The sequence below is a fragment of the Taudactylus pleione genome, unplaced genomic scaffold (genome assembly GCF_031769625.1).
Source record: "Taudactylus pleione unplaced genomic scaffold, aTauple2 ptg000109l, whole genome shotgun sequence".
Classification (NCBI taxonomy): Eukaryota; Metazoa; Chordata; class Amphibia; order Anura; family Myobatrachidae; genus Taudactylus; species Taudactylus pleione.
This window is the reverse complement of record NW_028284511.1, coordinates 2,418,283-2,438,138: the sequence shown is the minus strand read 5'-3', so window position 1 is coordinate 2,438,138 and position 19,856 is coordinate 2,418,283. Positions and strand designations below refer to the sequence as shown.

The window sequence follows — 19,856 nt, the reverse complement described above, 5'->3', positions numbered from 1 at the left end:
AGTTCTAGTCACAAAAACAATAAAAAGTTAGAGAGCGCTAACACAAAATTAAAAAGTAAGATTTATTAATTTCTTTCTTATATATAAGTTATCAACTCTTTAACACAGATGTATAGCGATATCCTTAGACCATATTATGCATCAATAATACAATTGAGACAATATGACAATCAAGAATGTTACAGCCACATTTGACTCTATTAGGAAATAAAAACACCCCTATATATATATAGGACTATTAGATCCAAATATTAAGCATTGTTGTATTATAAAACACAGAATGATATAACACTTTAGTTAGATTGAGACTCTGTTTCACAGTATTTTGTCACATTTAATTTCCTGGTTACACTTTAGAGAGAAACAGATAATATGTGTCAGTTTGTTTAGATACTCCAGGGTTTTTTTCTGGTTTAAACAGTATGACTTTCCACAGTATAAAGTGATTTCTTTGAACTTTTTTAATAGTTCCTTCAGGAAAATATATTTATCCGTGAAAACCAATTAAGTTCTTAGCATTCAAATGTTCACATTTATATTAATAAATAAATATTTAAAAAAATCATGGCCATGAGAAATATGTATAAAAATAAATATTTACTAACAGGGTTAGTTGGTTATGCTGTTCTCCAGCTCTTTCTTCCTTTTTGAATTTGTCCACTGCTTAGTGACTTGAGTTATAGTCACAGAATGTGAACATTATTCAGTATAGTCAGGGCCCAGAAACTGGTTTATCAGGGTCATTAACATATGAATGGACCTAGCCATAGCCAGTTCACACATATAGATAGACCATTTCTTGCCTAAGACAAAAGATAGCTCTCATATACATGTGGCCAAGTGCCCTCTGGGCTTGAGCTTCAAAATAAGGTTTGAAACACCCCTTTCATGAACACACCTATCAGGTAAGGGCAGGGGTTTTTTGGATGCCTACACAGAGACCAGAGAGGGCATACAGACTAAGGCACTCTCACAGAAACAGATAGCTGAACACGGACACTCATGCTGCCACAACCATACCAGAAAAATGGGCCTAAGTACACAAGGAGAAATGGCTAAGTATTAAATATACTAATGGCTTTAATTGGTGTTGTACAGTTGAAATAGGTTTGTTATAGTTATTATAATTCTGATCATTGATGGATATCAGTGTTGCAGGATGATTTAAAGAGATCTAGCCTCATGGGATTTTAGGCCTGTAGCCAAAGGAATTACATGTGTCCCCCCCCCTCCCCTTTCCCCCCCATTTAGTACATCTGGTATGCAATGTCTTATTGAAATGAAATTATCCTAATGATTCAAAGGTATATAATTCTGGGTAACACTTTGCTAGTTCATATATTAATTATAATATGTTATTAAAATAATAAAAATAGAACATTTGTTTTAGACATATGAGATTAAAGCAGGCAATTGCATGTACAAGCAAATAAACAAAAGGCAAGAAAGGAAAAGGCACAAAACGCCCCTAACAAAGGTCATGATCAAGCTGTAGATATAAACACTAATAGTGTCCCTTTATAAATTATTTTAATTGAAAATGTGACCCTGTTTTTACCATTTTAACTAATAGTAACCCTATAAATGTAATTTTAATAATGTCCCCTTTGTTATAAGTTAAATATAATTATTTTGTCTTTTGTGATATGGAAAATATTACCACACCAGTATTATGTTTGTTCTAGTAGATAGTGTATCAGGAAGTGATCGCTTCAGCAAAAATATGAAAAAAGTGCTATAGCTTAATTTTTTTTAAATGATATAGTGCACATGAAAGAAGGACATTTTAAGCACAATGCACTGCTTTAGACTACGTAAATATAACATTTAAAATGTTTTATTGAAATGGTCTATGCTGTAACATTGGTAATTAAAACAAACAAAAGCAAATCTCCACAAGAAAGTTTAAGTGCAAAACAATTAATGTGTACTGTATATGTAATCTCTGATTAAAAAATGTAATATGTCCTTTGTATTTTGGACTAAATTTTATATTGTAATTCCATATGTCAAGAATTACTTCCTGAACACAAACTTATAAGTTATGTTGCCTACGTAAGTGTCAGGGACCCATAACCAGTATCCCTGACATGGGGGTGCACCTCTGCTATACACAGAGCACCGTGATACCAATACCTTTCTTATATACTGCCACCACTGATGGAAGAGGGCTACTGGTCCCTTATTTAACAAACAATTGTGCAGGCTTAGCAACAAGATTCCCACACAGTTAATCTGTTGCCTCCTGCTTCTAGCGATTAACACAGTTATTGCATAACCTCTCCCCAATTGCACAGACTTGGCATCCCAGACAACCTCACAGTTTGCTGAGACTGCCCCTGCTTCTAGTAATTAACAATAGATGTAGCGTCACCCTAGCAGACTAATAATCTCTTCAAAGACTAGGTTTCGTAGCATATATGAAATCAACTAATAAAGAATACTTTATTTGCAAAAAGGAGTACAATGCTTAAAAAGAATGCTACAAAGAAAAGAATAGTTACAAAGGTACATACATATATAGCAATTTAAAATAAACAGGAAGACTTAAAATTAAAGCTCAGCTAATTTGCCCTGGAAGGAACAGTAGAAATGCAAGGAATGCAGGTTAAAATTCAATGCAACATTGATCCCTCAGTTTGAACCCACAACACAGGACTTCAGTTATTTTTATCATCAGAGCATCACACCTAAAATGATGTCATCCCAGTCATCTCTGATTGGTGGATTAAGATAATTGGGGGACAGGAACCTGCCAGCTAGCTTCTAAATCCCTTTAAATTTAAAACCGAATAATCTTTAATAACTTCCCCTGCGAAAGGATTACCTAAAATATGGGGTGTTCATCTTACTTGTCCCTATTTTAGCTATTATATGAATGTAGATTTCATGTGTTTGTGATTGTGCATTCTTGAGATATCTCACATCTTTAAAACTGTTTGTCTCAACCAGGATGTTGATTCCAGGTGTGTGTATATGATTGTCCAAGCTTCCAGCTATCATTGATACATCAATTTTATTTCATAAACCATCTGAAATATAACTGATCTTTGATCTGGCTATATCTAATCACACCTGAATGTCAGCTTGGCTACTGTTTGTTTTACAATGCTTGCTTTCTATAGCTGCAAACACAAATGGCTGAGCAATCTACATGTCCTGGTGACAACATTAACATAATTGAATGAACCTGCAGATAGGCTCTAACCTAGACAAATCTGCTTAGTATTTCCTGACTGTTAACAGGCTAGTGGGAACTTGGCCTGTCCCTTAATTTCGTTACCTGGGCTATTCTGACAGACTTTAACCAAAAGGCCTTCCTGTCCTGACACTTCAACAGAATAATTATCATGTGAGTCATATGAAGTTAGCATTTTATTGATCAGTGAGGAGTTTAACAACAAATTATTATGAAACAAACTCACAATCATATAAAACCTATAATTCTTCACAAATGTATAAATGGATCGTGTTATACCAATTCTGGGATGGGGGGGGGGGGGGCAATTATCTATGCAAGTTAAATTGATTCTAAAATCCGATATTTTCTGCAATTAAGAGTTATATCTATCTTCTCTTGATAAGTTTATCTTCAAGCTCCTCAATAAGATATTGTTCAGTTACCAATATAGGTAAATTTGCAGGCGCTGTGATGTTATCTCCAAGCAGCTACAAACAAAGGGATAGTCACAGCCTTACATATACATACAGAAAATAAATTAGAGTAGCGCTATGATTGATGATTTGACACAACAATCAAATTACTGAATAAATCAGTAATTTAATATAAAAACAATGTTTACATGTAACAACAAGCAATTGCATAAAAACAATTTATAAACAAGCATATGCCTCACCCTTGTGATTGCTTAAACAATTATAGCCTGTACTTATATGTACTTCCGATATCACAATGCACATGGGTCACAATGCAATAGATATCACTCTCATGTGGAGAGAAAAGGGAATTTCCAATGCTTATATAATTACCAAGTCCTTTAACCGATAGAGGAGTATTGCTATTGGCATAAATGTCATATGCAGCACTTGGAGTTCTCAGATGAAACGATGCACACATCCATTGCAGGAACAAATGGAAAAAAGTCCCAAAATAATATAGATCCTTGTGGTGAATCCGAAAAGTTGGTCCAGGCTTGAGGCAGGTAAATCACAAAGTCACTTGTGGGTAGAGGCAGGGTCAACTGATGATTTAGCTGTCTAAAAGTTGCAGCTTTTTTCAAAGGTGGTGATAGGGTGTCCAGGAGGATCTTTACATATCCCTCTAAGTAGTGTTGCTCATTAGCACATGGAGACAATCATCCACCCAATTTGAGCATATATTAATAGAAATATTCTAAAAGTACTTAGGAGGCAGACATATGTGTAATCAAACATCCATTTATCAAAAAAACATTTCGAATAAGAATCTCTTTAGATCATAAAAAAATATTTACAATTTTTTCCGTTTGCTGCTCCGTTCCCAGTCACACGATACACTCAATGTATCACATGACTCTGGGATAGGATTCATTGCAGACTATGTATCTCTTCATTGTTAGGGAGATGGTAGTTTTGTGTATTCATTGGTCAGCGTGATCACATGTTCAAAGGACACGTGACCATGTCCACTCTTACTGGCCCACGTAATCACATGCTACAAGTCACATGTTCACATCTCACATCATCCGCTTTGTGTATCTTAATTGTTAAGGAACGCTTCTCAGAGTTCCGATCATGTGGGGTCATTAAGCTTTTTGCTGATAGGCTTAGCGATTGGATCTACAGTAGGAATTATGGGGTATGTAGTTGACATCTTGGGATATTTGACATCATTCCTATATACATACAGTACAGATGGCGATACGATTACATTTAGAGAAAATCCTTTATATTATAATTTTTATAGACTCATATCACTGAAAATCATATTGAAAAGATACTTCAATTGTTCTACACAGGTGAACATAAGTTTTCTCATTTTCTATTTATTCTCATATTGGTAATAAATACTAGTATATGAACATAGAGATAATACAGTTCCTATTTTAGGAATAAACTATTATTTTAGAAATTCTTCCAGATGTAATAATCCATTACATGTACCACATCATGTAAATCACTATAATTATGCTTGGATATGGTATAATGGAGTAAACGATGGGTTAGATATTTGGTATAAATGATGTAGCCTACCATATGGTCCTGAAACATAGGGTTACATATGATAGGGAGGAGGAATAAAAGATTGAGGGGTAGATGAAAAAAAGAGAAGAAAAGAATGGTAGGGGACCACAAGGGACATTATTATGACAACACTGCTTTAAAGATAATAGGCTATTAATATAATGACCTGGGTCCCTCAGCTGTTAGACAGTCTAGATGACCATATTTAGGTCTACCGCTTCGTTGACTCCTTCTGGATATATGGAATTAATTTGAAACATCCAGAAGACATCTTGTGTACACAGGTTTCGATATCTGTCTCCTCCTCTTTTAGTGAGTGGAATACTCAATTCCTACCAATTTTAAATAGCTAGGATCTACATTATGATAGTCACAAAAGTGTTTTGATACATTATTTGACTGTATCTTCTTAATAATTTTTCTACGATGTTCTCAAAATCTAGTTCTGAATGTTCTTGTTGTTCTGCCAATATATTTGAAGTTACAGTCACATAGTAACATATATAAGACAAAACTCATGTTACAATATATACAACTCCTAATTTCATAGATTTTATTTTCAGAATTAGTCATAAGAGAGGTCGTTTTGTTCATTACATGGTTGCAGGTTAAACACCTATTTCCCCCACATTTGTAAAAACCCTTTGGTTTGGGTTGTAATCATGGAATACTGCTGGTATTTTCTTTTGGAGTATTTATAGTTTTTAAAAAAACTCGGTGTTAGTAAAGTTTTCAGTGATTTGTTTTCTTGAAAATAAAGACAGTTTTTTTGTGGAATCAGATCGTTTAGTATATGATCTTGTTGTAAGAGGTTATAATTTTTCCATATAATGTCTTTAATAAAAAAATTATTATTATAAGTAGATATAAATGCTACTTCTCATTCCCCAAACTTGTGCAATATAGATTTTAGGGAAAATTTCAGGTTTAGACCAGCGTTACTGGTTATATCCTCAGTTGATATTGATTGAATTGACAACCCTATCTCTGTCTCCCAACAGATAATCAGTAATTATTATCGCAAGTCTGCTGTAGAACATTACTCCTGATGTGCTGCTTTATTTGAATAATATATTTAGGTAATCAGCAATTATTATCGCAAGTCTGCTGCAGAACATTACTCCTGATGTGCTGCTTTATTTGAATAATGTATTTAGGTAATCAGCAATTATTATCGCAAGTCTGCTGCAGAAAATTACTCCTGATGTGCTGCTTTATTTAAATAATATATTTAGGTAATCAGCAATTATTATCGCAAGTCTGCTGCAGAACATTACTCCTGATGTGCTGCTTTATTTGAATAATATATTTAGGTAATCAGCAATTATTATCGTAAAGTCTGCTGCAGAACATTACTCCTGATGTGCTGCTTTATTTGAATAATGTATTTAGGTAATCAGCAATTATTATCGCAAGTCTGCAGCAGAACATTACTCCTGATGTGCTGCTTTATTTGAATAATATATTTAGATAATCAGCAATTATTATTGCAAGTTTGCTGCAGAACATTACTCCTGATGTGCTGCTTTATTTGAATAATATATTTAGGTAATCAGCAATTATTATTCGCAAGTCTGCTGCAGTCTTATAATATTTTATTGCATATAAATTGCCATAAGTAGTCTGTATTGGCTGGCTAGTGGGGGGTTGTTATTAATTAGAATGCACACTTGGCTACATCTCTACTTAAATATCATTCACTAGGCTGTTTTAGCCTTGGCTGGAATTAGCAGACTCCTAAGTGCAGAATCACAAGTGCAATATAGATTTTAGGGAAAATTTCAGCATCAGACTGGCGTTAAACCGAAGGAAAACAGAAGAACATTTCATCAAACACAACAAAACTGCTATCAATACTGCATATGGAGACCTATGGAGCATCAAGTGTGAGTTCACTACCTCTTCACAACAAATACCTGCTGCCTGCATAACCAGGACATGCAACACTGAATTCCTTGTTTGATCATTGCAAAGACATTATCTCACTTGCTACTATTTGTGCTGCCTCTTCTTCACAAACATCTAAATTCTTATTTGTACCAATGCAAAGTAACCTCTAAACCTTGCATATATGGTCTGATTTACCATTGCTTTTGCCTAGCCTCACAACTTTGAGCTTCTTTTTTATTACTCATTTTCAAAACACTTTAAATTACATATTCCCCTCAATAAAAAAACCCTACTTTGTTCATCAAGCATACGCATTCAACAACATTGTTCTGTCACCAGCATTTTTTAAAAATCTTTTACACCGTCATTCTCACAAATACACTATTCTTACCTCATCCACACCATGACCATGTTTTCTTCAAATTCTCACTTTACTCAGTGCCTACCTAATCATTTATTTTGCCCCCTGTTCCCACCTCTATCCTTCCCCCCTAGTCTCCGCCACTTATTCCTCCCCTTCTCTCCCCTCCTCTTTCTGTATTCCTCCCCTCTGATTCCCTCCTTCTCCTCTCCTGTTACTCCTCTATCATTCTTTTCTCCCCCACAATGATCCTACTACTCAACCACTAAGCTGAGCACCCACCCTCCTCTCCCTCTCACTTCACCACACCTTCAAGACTCACTACTTCAAAGCCTTCTAGCTCTCATCCTAACCTGCTGCTCATATGCTTCTTCCTAACTGTCTACCCCATCTGTGTCACCCCTGTCTGTCTCCCCCCCTATAGAATGTAAGCTCTCACGAGCAGGGCCCTCTTCCCTTATGTGCTTTTCCTTCCCTCACTCATACGATCATCTACTCAAAACTCTCCACAAGGGCACTTAACACTTGGTAGCTGATGCCCTACTACTTTTCTGAGTGTTATGATCACTGCAGCAATGTTTATATACCATGTTCTTATTCTGTATTGTCTTCTACTATAAGTCGCTGTTTTATGGGTTTGCTCATTTGGTAATGTACTTTGTGAGGCGCTGCGGAGCCCTTGTGGTGCCATATAAATAAAGGATAATAATAATAATACTCCTATTTATAGTATTGACCTTTTCAAATGCTTTTCTTGTGATATTATCAGGATACCCCCGCTGTTGAAAATAATTCAACATGTCACTAGCCTGTTTTTTAAAGTCCCCAAGTCTGAGCAATTTCGTTTCAGATGGAGTAGCTGACCTTAAGGGATTTTCCTCTTCCACGGAGGTAAACTGCATTATAAAGGTATATCTACAACAGTTGAAGCAATTCACTTGTATCAAAGATGATGGTGGAAAATAAGTCTCCCCAAAAGAATATGGTATCAATTAAGTGTATTCAGTGAGTCTTCAATAGATGGACTACCCAATATGTTATATCAATCATAAGTAGTAGAAAATTCTGCGGGTGTATTCCTGACCTTCTGTATCATTTAATGTAGATAACATGTCAAGAAAAAAATAAGTCCAAATGGAAATACTTATACACTTTACTTCCTATGTTGAACTCCTGGATAAATTGATATAGATTGTAAGCTTGCGAGCAGGGCCTTCCTACCTATATATCTGTCTGTTATTACCCAGTTTTGTTCTATTAATGTTTACAATTGTAAAGCACAACGGAATATGCTGCGCTATATAAGAAACTGTTAATAAATAAATAAATTAAATAGATGAATATATTAAAATACATTTAAAAAAAATCTGGATCAATCTCCAATAGTCCCTCACAATGAGGATAAAGTAGGATATATAGTAATGGTTTCACGGTGCAACAGTGCAGGTGTTGTGTCTGCTTGCTGTCAGAGCTGTGGAAATAAGGAGTCAGACATCCTTCCTTAGTGGTGACATTTCTTTTGTATACCAGTGTTATTCTCCTTTGGGAAATTTTATCAATTATCCTTGTACAATGATCTCAATAACTTAAAGAATACATTTGTTTACCTTTTGGATCTGTTTGTTCTGTAAAGTGTCTCCAGTTCTTTTGTGTTAATGTCAATAGCTCTCTTGTTTGCAGGAGTCAATAGCTATTATTGCTCTGTTTAGGGGGCCAAAGGCAATTCATTATCCCTTAATTTCCTATCGGTGCCAATGTGACACGCCATCCCTATACAATAGTGTGAGGATCTAGATTCATCAAGCTTAAAAAAAAAAACAAAGAACAAAGTTTTGATCTTGTTGTCAGGAATTGGCACCATCTTCAGATGGAGAAAGTTCTCAAATACTTGTTTCCATCCTCTGGGAAGATGGGGAGGAGGTGCAGGTTGCGAAAAGAGATCTTTTCAGGTCCCTCTTCCCCTATTCAGATGTTGAATGAAGCAAAATAGTAAGATCATGCACTGTGAATAACTAAATGTTTGTCAATATTGACGGTATTCATATATCTCAGCAGGACCACCCTAAATTCAGGATTGTGGTCTCTCAGCACAAATATTTTTCTGCTGATTGAGGATAGCAGTGTTTATTTTCAGAGATGTAACTAGACATTTTGTGTGCCAGAAAGAGCATTGACGCCCCCACACCCCCTTTTTTTAAATTGTGACATTAGGCGGCATGTTGCCAAACAAAAAAAGGGATGTGCTCTGGTGTGGGGGTGTGGATTATTATATCGGACACAACTTGTTCGACCATGAAATGGTCGACCACATTAGTTTGACATGTAGTTTAGATAGACAAAGTATAGATTGACAGGAACAATAGTCAGACAGTAATATAGTCGAACAGGACATTAGATCGATATGTTATATATAGAATATGTAAGATCGAAAGGTATATAAGGGCGACACAACATAGATTGACAACTAATAGTTAGACAATGTTCCAAGTTTGAAACCAAATAGGTAGACAAATAATAGATTGACAGTTAATAGATCGACACCACACAAATAGACATAACAGATCAAAATAAAATAGATCAACAGATAATAGATCAACAGATAAAAGATTGACAGTTAATAGATCGACAGATAAAAGATCAACTAATCCAAGATTGATGCTTACTAGGTCGACAGTGAATAGATCGACAGATAAAAGATCGACATTACTTTTAGACAATACAAAAAGGTATACATCTCCTACATGCTGCCCGCTAATAGCGCATCCACAATGGTATTTTCAACTGTGGAACAACAGGTCACAGCCAGCCCTTTCATAGATGCAATCGCTCCTGGCAATGCTAACCCCAATGTACATCTTGCAGGCCTTGTCCCTAATTGCTGGGCACCCCCATGCTCTGCAGTTCACATCTTCATCAAACCCCTCCCCTGTGCTCCCCTATTAACTGTCAACCTATTTGGCTTCAATCTTGAACTCATTGATCTTTGATAGGTCAATCTAGTCACTGTCTACTTTTTTGGCTTTGATCTATTAGTCTGTCTGTCTTGTTTGTTGTCGGATCTGCATATAGTCGATCTGCTTTGTTTCGATCAAATGTTGTGTCAAGCTCATGTCAGTGTGGATCTTCAGGCAGTAGATCTGGGGGTCTGGTCGATCTATGGCTTGTCGAGCAGTTGTTCCTGTCAAACTAGTTGGAGTCGATGTACTGTGGTCGATGTATGTATTGTCGATCTCAGTTAGGTCAATCAAACAACCAGATACCTTTGTGGGGAAAGGGTGTAATTAAATAGTCTGGAGATAATGGTTCCATGACCATTATCTCCAGACGGAACATAGTTTTCTCATATATGGGTGATATGGGGCCAGTGACAGAGCTATTTCCAGAAATACAGATTATGTGCCCTGCAGACTGAGAGGAGAGTAGGGATGAGGGAATATGGAAAAGACTTCAGCGGAGGTTCCAGTGTCTTCCTTTTCACAAGGCTTGGGTAAGGGTGAAGGCAACACTTCAGGTGTTACCAAGTACACTACATAGTAAAACACACTACACTAATATGCACTACACAACACACGTCCACAGACACATACACGTACACACAGCACTCCACTACCTCAGACACCACCCAGGAGGCAGTACACCCAGGCAGGTTACCAGCACAGCCACAATTGAACATTAAGCATACTCCTCTGGACCTCTAAATAAACTTCACACCCCTCACTCTCTGCACAAAGTGCCAGTACAGCTCTGGTGTGCAGGGAATGAGGGTACACTCACCTCCAGCTACCTATCCTAGCACTTGGCTCCCGGACGGTGGTGTCTGGATGAGAGTGCTGAGGATGGCCCAGTGCCACTGCTCTGGCAGCTGGAGGCAGACCTCTTTCCTTGGCATAATTTGTGTGTGAACTGAAAGTGGAGGGCATGGGTGGGGTAAGGAGGAGAGCCGCATGGGAGAAGGAGTTGGGACTGGGCAGGATGGAGAGAGCATATGGGCTGCAGTGTCATAGCGATTCTGGTTGCAGGGTGCCATTCCAGGCACCCTGATTGCCAGATGCAGGGGCCGTGGGGGTAGCTACGGTGCCGCCCACAGAGCCCTGCACTCTGTGCAGTGGCACCGCTCGCACACCCCTAGTTAAGGCATTGTTAATTTTAATTTTGACAAGGATTTTAAATTTAGTTTTAGTCTTAGTCGCTTATTTAAAAGTTTAGTTGGTTTAAAGTCACATTTTAGTCTTTTTTTGCTTTGTTTTAGTTATGATTTAGTCAGTGGATCTCAGTGTGCATTTTTATTTCATTTCAGTGAATGTTTTAGTCATAATTATTGCAAAAAGTATAATGTTACTGTAATGGATTTTACTGAAGATCTTTTCTCTAAATATTCCTTAAGAACTTGAATCACCTTTAGTAATCTAGGCTCAGTAGGCTGAGTGAAATATATCATATATAAATTAATGCCTTAAATTGTTAGAACAAGTGCAAAACAGAATTATATTCCTTCACAGGTCATATTTATTTTCTGCAAATATCTAGAACACTTACTTGTTCTTTAAAAATGTAAAATAACACTACTTCAAAAATAGAAAGTAGTATATGTAGAAACAGTAGTAATTTTGACAAGGATTTTAAATTTAGTTTTAGTCTTAGTCACTTATTTCAAATTGAACATAGATTTCATCGAAATTTTTGTTATTATAACATTTAAATTATCGTTATCATTACAATTTAGTCCTCAAAAAAATGCTGTCAATGATTACTTTTAGTCAAAATTTTTGTCAACAAAATTAACACTGCGGGAGAGATGGGGTTCACACAGCTTTCAAATATATGGTGTCTCAGCTGAAGCACAATGTGAAAATATTCTTTTATAAGGACAAAAGATCCATAAGAGTTTCTTATAGATTTTATAATGATCCCTAAGGAAGAATGTTTTCATCCAGGGACTGATCTTTCCAAGCAATAGCAGAACTGCCTTCAATGGTCAGACAGTTGAAACATGATTTTTAAGGATGTACTGTACAGTATGTTTACTCTGACAGAGGGAACCATGCATACTGTAGGACCTGTTTTGCTTTTTGTTTTTTGTTTTTTAAATTGATTGAAGACATCAAGTAAATACAGACAACACAATAGGCAATTAATAGTCCTGTGTAAAGAGCAAAAATATACAGAGAAAAGAGCAGCAAGGCAAGCAATAAGCAGAGAACAGTTGATGACAGGTTTTTAACAAACTTTTCGAGGTGGGGTGAGAAGAAGAGGGAGGATAGGGTGTAGACCTCTTGGGCAGAACACTTTGACATTAATGGGAGAAATCACTCAAAGTGTGTGCATGACTGGAAGGGGGATTCATTTTGAAATTAAAGAGAATGGAGATTATTAAACTGAGTCCAGGGACCCCATACTTTATGTAGCAAGATGGAGGACTCTTGTGTGATAATATCAACAGTTATATTTTGTACACATATTTTACCAAAGCATTCTAGGACCTTCTAAAGAAAGTAAATAGGATATTGGCCAAAATTAGTACATGTTTATCAAGTTTATTTAGATCCAGGAAGAGTACAACATGTTTAGGATGGAGAAATAGATTGAAATCTACTGGGGAGACTAGAAGAAAGCAAACCTCAGCACAGAATCTGTGGATAGACAAGACCTCCAGATGTGAAAAAACAATACCAAGTCCTGGCAGCTTTTACAGCAGAGAAAGGAAACAAATAAATCATTTAATGGAGTCTGATTGGAACACTATTCTATCTGTACAGGGTTTTTTAAGTAATATCTTTAATATGTGGGCAGATGGGGAATTTAGATGCCACTGACAGTCAACAGTCAACTGCATCCAGTGTCTTGACTCTTTCTCAACTCTGTTCATGGAAAATTTATGAGATCAATATAGAATTATCTAAGTATCTTGAATGTGTAACCAGCCAGATTATGATGGATTAAAGGAGTCAGAGATCAGGCAGTGACTCCGAGTCACAAAAACTGAAAAGCTAAATATAGCATAAACAACACTATAATGGAAACTACATAGGAGGAAAAGAATCTAGGAGTCACTGTTTCAGGTGATTTAAATGCAGATAAGCAATGTAACAAAGCAATGAGAAAGACAAGACATGTGCTGGGTTGCATAGGGAGAGAAATCAATAGCAGAAAGAAGTAATAAATCCACTGTATAGGGCATAGGTATGGCCTCATCTAGAAGTCTGTGCTCAGTTTTGGAGGCCATATCTACAGAAGGATATAAATATTAGAGACTATACAAAGAAGGGCAACTAAAATGGTGCATGGCCTACATAAAAAAACTTACCAAGAAGAGCTTAATATGTATAGTTTGGAGCAGGGAAGGGAAATGGAGGACATGACATAAACTTTGAAATATATCAACTGTTTTAAAAAGATACAGGAGGGAAACATTATTCAAAGGCAGAGGAGTATTCGAACACAGGGACATGCACTGAAATTGGATGGAAGTAGGTTCAGGGAAAATTTGAGGAAACGTCCTCAAAGATGGCAATATAGTAGAGCAATTTAAACATGCTTGGAATAGACATAAGAATATCCTTACAAATAACTAAGGATCACATAAGGGTTTGAGGTTACCATAAGGTTAATAAAAGGAGCAGACAAGATGGGTCAAGTTCTTATATGCCATCAAATTCTATGTATCTATGAAGATACTGGAAAAAAGTATCCGAACTATAGGTTTTGGTGGAAAACAAGAGTGGGCCGATATAAAGTGTCCTAAAGCTGCTGAAGATGAGGTAATTGAGGAAGTAAACATTCAAGTTAGACAAATAAGAGAAATTGTAATGGGAAAGACTAGCATGGGAGGTGCTAAAGAATAGAGGTTACCACACCTCAACCACATTATTAGAAACAGACCAATTACCGGGCATATATATGATAGTTGAGCATTACTCATGGATTGTTAAACATCAACTAACATTTGAGCTACCAGTATCAAATGTGCAGACTCTAAAACAGTCCTGTTTTCATCAGGATCTCCAAACAAAATGTTTTGGACTTTATTTTACCCAGTGCACAGGTTGCAATCTCCAGCAGTGGTTTATAGCATTGCAGGCTGTTAGGGGTTAAAACTAAGAATAGTCAAATAAGACACAGGGATAATACAATGGAGTGTCATAAACAAAGCACATGAAACATGGAAATACAATTTCTGGAGCAAATTAGTGATCTAATAATCTAGAGGCTTACTTCACCCAGAGTGAGATTGAAATATAGAAGACAGCATTCACATTTCTATATGAATAAAGCCATGCGCATGTGCAGTACGCGATTTCCCTACTGCACATGGGCAGAATGTCAGGAAAATGGCCATGGCGGCCATTTTCCAGGAGTTTGTGTAGCGCATCTGAAGCCAAAATGAAGTAAGAAGTAAGTGTTAAAAAGTATGGGTGCAGAGTGTGTGGTGTGGGGCACCCCTGGACCCTGGGGTCCGTGTGCAATGGAAACACCCTGCACCCATTATAGATACTCCCCTGCATCTTGCTATTCAAGAATAAATGCCAAAGGTGGACTTTTAGAGGAAGTAAAACAATTAATGATGCATGGCTTGTGCAAGGAGATGTGAAATACATTAGGATCTTGTAGGTTAAGAAGCATTTTTAGTCTAAAGGCTACAGGTAATCTAAAAAAGAGCTTCAAGGGGCGAATGGATCTTGGAGTGTACTTCTTACTGGATGCTCTTAAATTTAGATCCCAGATAGAAAGCTAGACTCTACCTCAAGGGCTCAATTTAAGGACTCGAAAAAAAAGGGAAGGCGTCTAGGGCCTATGCTGGACACAAAGGATACAACCAATACACTGATATGATAAATAGTATTTAATATATAAAATGGTGTATAGATTAAACCCTTCTTGTGTATATATTAAACCCTTCTGTGGCGGTGAGATTGACAATTCTGTGAGATTTTTTTTTTTAATTGTCTGTACTAGGCTGATCATTAGCAATTGTTTTTATGACACAGCAAAGGCAGTTATTAGTAAACTAGTCATCAGCTAAGAAAAAGTCTGCATTTTACTCTATATGAGAACTTTATTCTTTTCATTACATACATCCCAACAGTGCCTCTTCTGGGAGACCGGGCTCAGAGTCCAATGCATACTGTCAGAGCTAAACACGGTCTTGTCTCCTACAATGTTTAGAGAGCAAGTACTGTATGCAGACCAGTCCAGAGACACCCTTAACATGTTTCTTTCTCAGTCAAAGTCTGCCATGGGGGAGGAGGTGCATATACAGCAGGCATGCACGCTTCATTAAACTATCAATGACATTTACTGGCTTGGGGGAGAGGGAGCTGGGCTATGTATATCAGTCTAGCAGTCAAAAGTACTGAGGGGGTTGGGTGAGGCCTACCCTCATTTCGACTGTGCAGCTGCAAGACTTACATAAGATTGCTTATAACAATGATGGTTAAGCACATCATTGTCCACATACATGCATTTAATTATAAATTCTAGTTATTACAAAATACAGTATATATTTTTTTTTATTATAAGTAAAAGTATTGCATATTTTATTTATTACCTTTTTAAGTTCCAAACCATTAATTATCTTGATTTGGCACTATGTCACCTAGCCAGGGGCATATATATAATAGGTGCAGGATGTGCGATGCACCACACACCCTGCACCCATATTATGTGAAACTTACCTCTCCGAGGTTCCGTGTCAGGTCTCCCATTGCTTCTGTAATGCCGGAAAATTGCAGCCGCTACGATTTTTTTCAGTGTTTTGTGCATGCGCTGTGAGGAAATTGCTGGGAGAATGGTACCTCGCCATTTCCCCGACGATCTGCGCATGCTCAATAGTATCCGGGCACACTCTAGTGCCCAGAGTCTATTGATTCTGTGGTGGCTGGCCAGCCGCGTCAGTCGGGGGATGCACACGGGCTCCCTCCTCTCTAAAAACACCCCTGCACCTAGCTGTGTTTTATTACTGCTTACAGCACCAACCTTTTTTTAATGCAGCCTGCAAACTTTCATTCGCTGTGTTTATAAAGTATTTTATATATTACGTTATTTATATAGCACATACATATTCTGCAGAGGTTTACCTAACCAAGGTAATTTACAATCTATATTACATACTATATGTACACACATATACATATACATTAGGGTTAATATTGTGTCAAGACCCAATTAAACTTCTAGGGGTAAATTTACTAAGAATCGAAATAGGTCGAGTTTTGTATTCTTTAATGTCGATTTGCATCTCCCTATCTCGGTTGCTTTTAATGTTTTTCATCTCGTAAATTTATTAAGAAGTGAGTTTAGGTGAAAGTGAGTTTTCCGATGGTGATGCAGGTCGAGATATCTCCCCCGAGTAGCAAGTTTAGATGAGATTACTCACCCGAGATTGCCGTGTTTTCTCTCTGCAAATCTTTCCCGAGCTAGCAGACTGCACATATCAGTGAGATATGTGAAGGCTGCTTGTTTGTTGTACTTGTAAAAAGTGGGTTAATTGAGTAAAATAGAAATTACGTATTGTCCTCCCCCAAAAGCCATAACCAGCCCCCAACTGCTCAGCCAGTCCTGGTTTAAAAAAAATATGGGGAATAAAATGAGTAGGGTTCCACCATAATTTAGGAACCAGAACCAGGTTGCAGGGCCAGTCCTGGTTTTATATATAGGGGAAAAAATAGTGTAGGGGTCTCCCTATAGTTAAAACCAGCACCGACCCTAAACTAACCATCCAGGAGACCCTATTATCGGGTCTCCATGGCCAATGAATTCCCACCCCAAGCTGGTCAGGCCAAGCCGGGGATCTCAAGGGAGATGAAGACCCCCCCAAGAAGAGGTCCCCCCTCTCCCAAAAACACAGGCTTGGTCTGAAGCCCGGGGCTCTTTCCCACAACCCTGGGCTCTGAGTACAGGGGTAATAAAGTGTAAAATAGAAGTAAACTATTGAATTTTACAGTGGAACTATAGGTGCCAGCATGCCTGCCCTTTGGCACTTGTGGAACTACAAGTGCCAGCAGGCAGCCGGCACCTGTACCTCCACTGTAAAATAAATAGTTAAATAAAGACACAACACACACACCGCAGACAGTATAAAGTTTTTACACACCTACCTTAATCACACATGCTTACTTGTAACAGCGGGTCGGTCCACTTGTCCCATGTAAAAATCTGTTTGGATGTACCTGCAAAAAAGATCCTATACTCACCTCTATCCTGGCACTGCTCTCTGTAGCATCCAGGGTCTTGTAAAAACAAAAAAACGACTTACGCAAACCATGCCGAACATGTTCAAGTATATGCTGTTACATATACTTACACCTCGTAAAATGACAGATGAGCAAAATCAACTATTATTTCTCATGGGCTGCTAGCCAGTCAGCAGTCGCATTACATGTAGTGGCCGCTCATTTTCTGGGACCCACGTGGAACCAGCCAATGAGCAGCAGCTACATGTAAAGTGGCCACTGATTGGCTAGCGGCCCATGAGAAATAACAGATGATGTTGGTCATCTGTCATTTTGCGAGGTGTAAGTATATATAACAGCATATACTTACAAATGTTCGGCATGGTTCGCGTAAGTCGTTTTTTTGTTTTGACAAGACCCTGGATGCTACGGAGAGTGGCACCAGGATGGTGGTGAGTATAGGATCATTTTTACAGGTACATCCAAATGGATTTCTACATGGGACAAGTGGACTAACCGGCTGGTACAGGTAAGTATGTGTGATTGAGGTAGGTGTGTAATAAGTGTATACTATCTACGGTGTGTGTTGTGTCTTTATTTAACTATTTTTTTTATAGTGGAGGTACAGGTGCTGGTCACCGGCTGGCACTTATAGTTCCACAAGTGCCAAATGGCAGGCATGCTGGCACCTGCAGTTCCACTGTAAAATACAATCGTTTACTTCTATTTACACTTTAACACCCCCAAAACCACATCCCAGGGGTGCGGGGAAGAGTCCTGGGCTTCAGACCAAGTCTGGGGTTTCGGGAGAAGGGGGACCCATTCTTGGGGCATCCCCACCTCCCCTGAGATCGCCGCCTTGGCCTGACCAGCTTGGGGTGAGAGTGCTTTGGCCGTGGAGACCCGGTATAATAGGGTCTCCTGGCTGTGGCATTACACCCCGGGCGGTTTGGATCCGATGCTGGTTTTAAATATAGGGGTACCCCTACACAATTTTCTTTCTCCTATATTTAAAACCAGGACTGGCCCTGCAGCCTGGTGCTGGTTCCTAACTTATTGTGAACCCTACTCATTTTGTACCCCATAATTTTAGGAACCGGGGCTGGTTATGGCTTTTGGGGGGGGCCCTACGTCATTTTTAAAAAAAAATGAACCCTATTTTTAATATTTACAGACAGAAACATACACAAATCACACTGATCTGTGTATGTTTCTGGCAAACTCGCAGTTCCTGAGGTGAGTGTTTAAAACTTCAAATTGGCAGAGAGTTTGCTGTCATCTCACCTGAGATTGTCATCCCGATTCTTGGTAAATTTGCAAGCTGTATCTTTTAGGTGAAAAGTACTTCCGTGCTTGCCTGATGGTGATAAGATTTGAGTTTGCGATCTCACCAGAGTTTTACGAGCGAGAAGAGAAAACCCTCTCCCAAACTCACCAGAGTTTGCCTTTAGTGAATTTGTGAGATTAAAATCTTGCTTAAACTCATCAGAGATTGTCATCTCGACCAATATCGATTCTTAATATATTTAGCCCCAAGTATGTTTTTGGATTGTGGGAGGAAACATGCACAAACACAGAGAGAACATAAACACTCCACACACAGCCTTGGTGGGAATTGGACTAAAATCCTCAGTGCTTTAATGCTTACCACTACACCAACCATGCTCAATTTTTTTATAATGTGTTGTTTTACACTAATCATGCATACATCTTTCATGAGTTAGATGTTAACTGTACCATTAAATAACAAATATTAAATAAAAAGCTATACATATTTCAATAAATGTATTTTTATAATCTTTTATAAGCGATAAATATTTTAACAATAATGACAAAGCGTACCTGATATTGTACTCCAGTTCCTGTCATACAAGCTATATAAACAAAACAGAAAACGAAAGTTACAATCAAAGAAAATCGCTGCAGCATCTTCATGTATGATGTCATTCATTGATGTTCTTGATGTAAAACACAAACAATAAATTTACAACTGAATAATAAAAGTTATGATGTGTAAAATAGAAATGATGGCATCTGTGAGATTTTCTTTTTAATTGTCTGTACTAGGCTGATCATTAGTAATTTTTTTTTATGGCACAGCAAAGTCAGTTATTAGTAAATCAGTTATCAGCTAAGAAAAAGTTTGCATTTTACTCTATATGAGAACCTTTCATTACATACATCCCAACAGTGCCTTTTGTGATGGGAATGTCCAAATTTATAATAACTCTCCCAGATTGTTCATTATTTTC

At 37.6% G+C, this 19,856-nt stretch overlaps 1 protein-coding gene across 1 annotated transcript in view; it reads right to left on the bottom strand.

Moving 5' to 3' along the window:
* The window catches only part of LOC148525216 (von Willebrand factor-like), a 265,846-nt gene that overhangs the window by 168,950 nt on the left and 77,040 nt on the right, over window positions 1-19,856 (bottom strand). Inside the window, exon 4 of the mRNA XM_088471026.1 lies at window positions 19,447-19,478. Within this exon, the coding sequence (XP_088327152.1) occupies window positions 19,447-19,478 (32 nt within the window). The remainder of the gene's footprint in view (window positions 1-19,446; window positions 19,479-19,856) is intronic.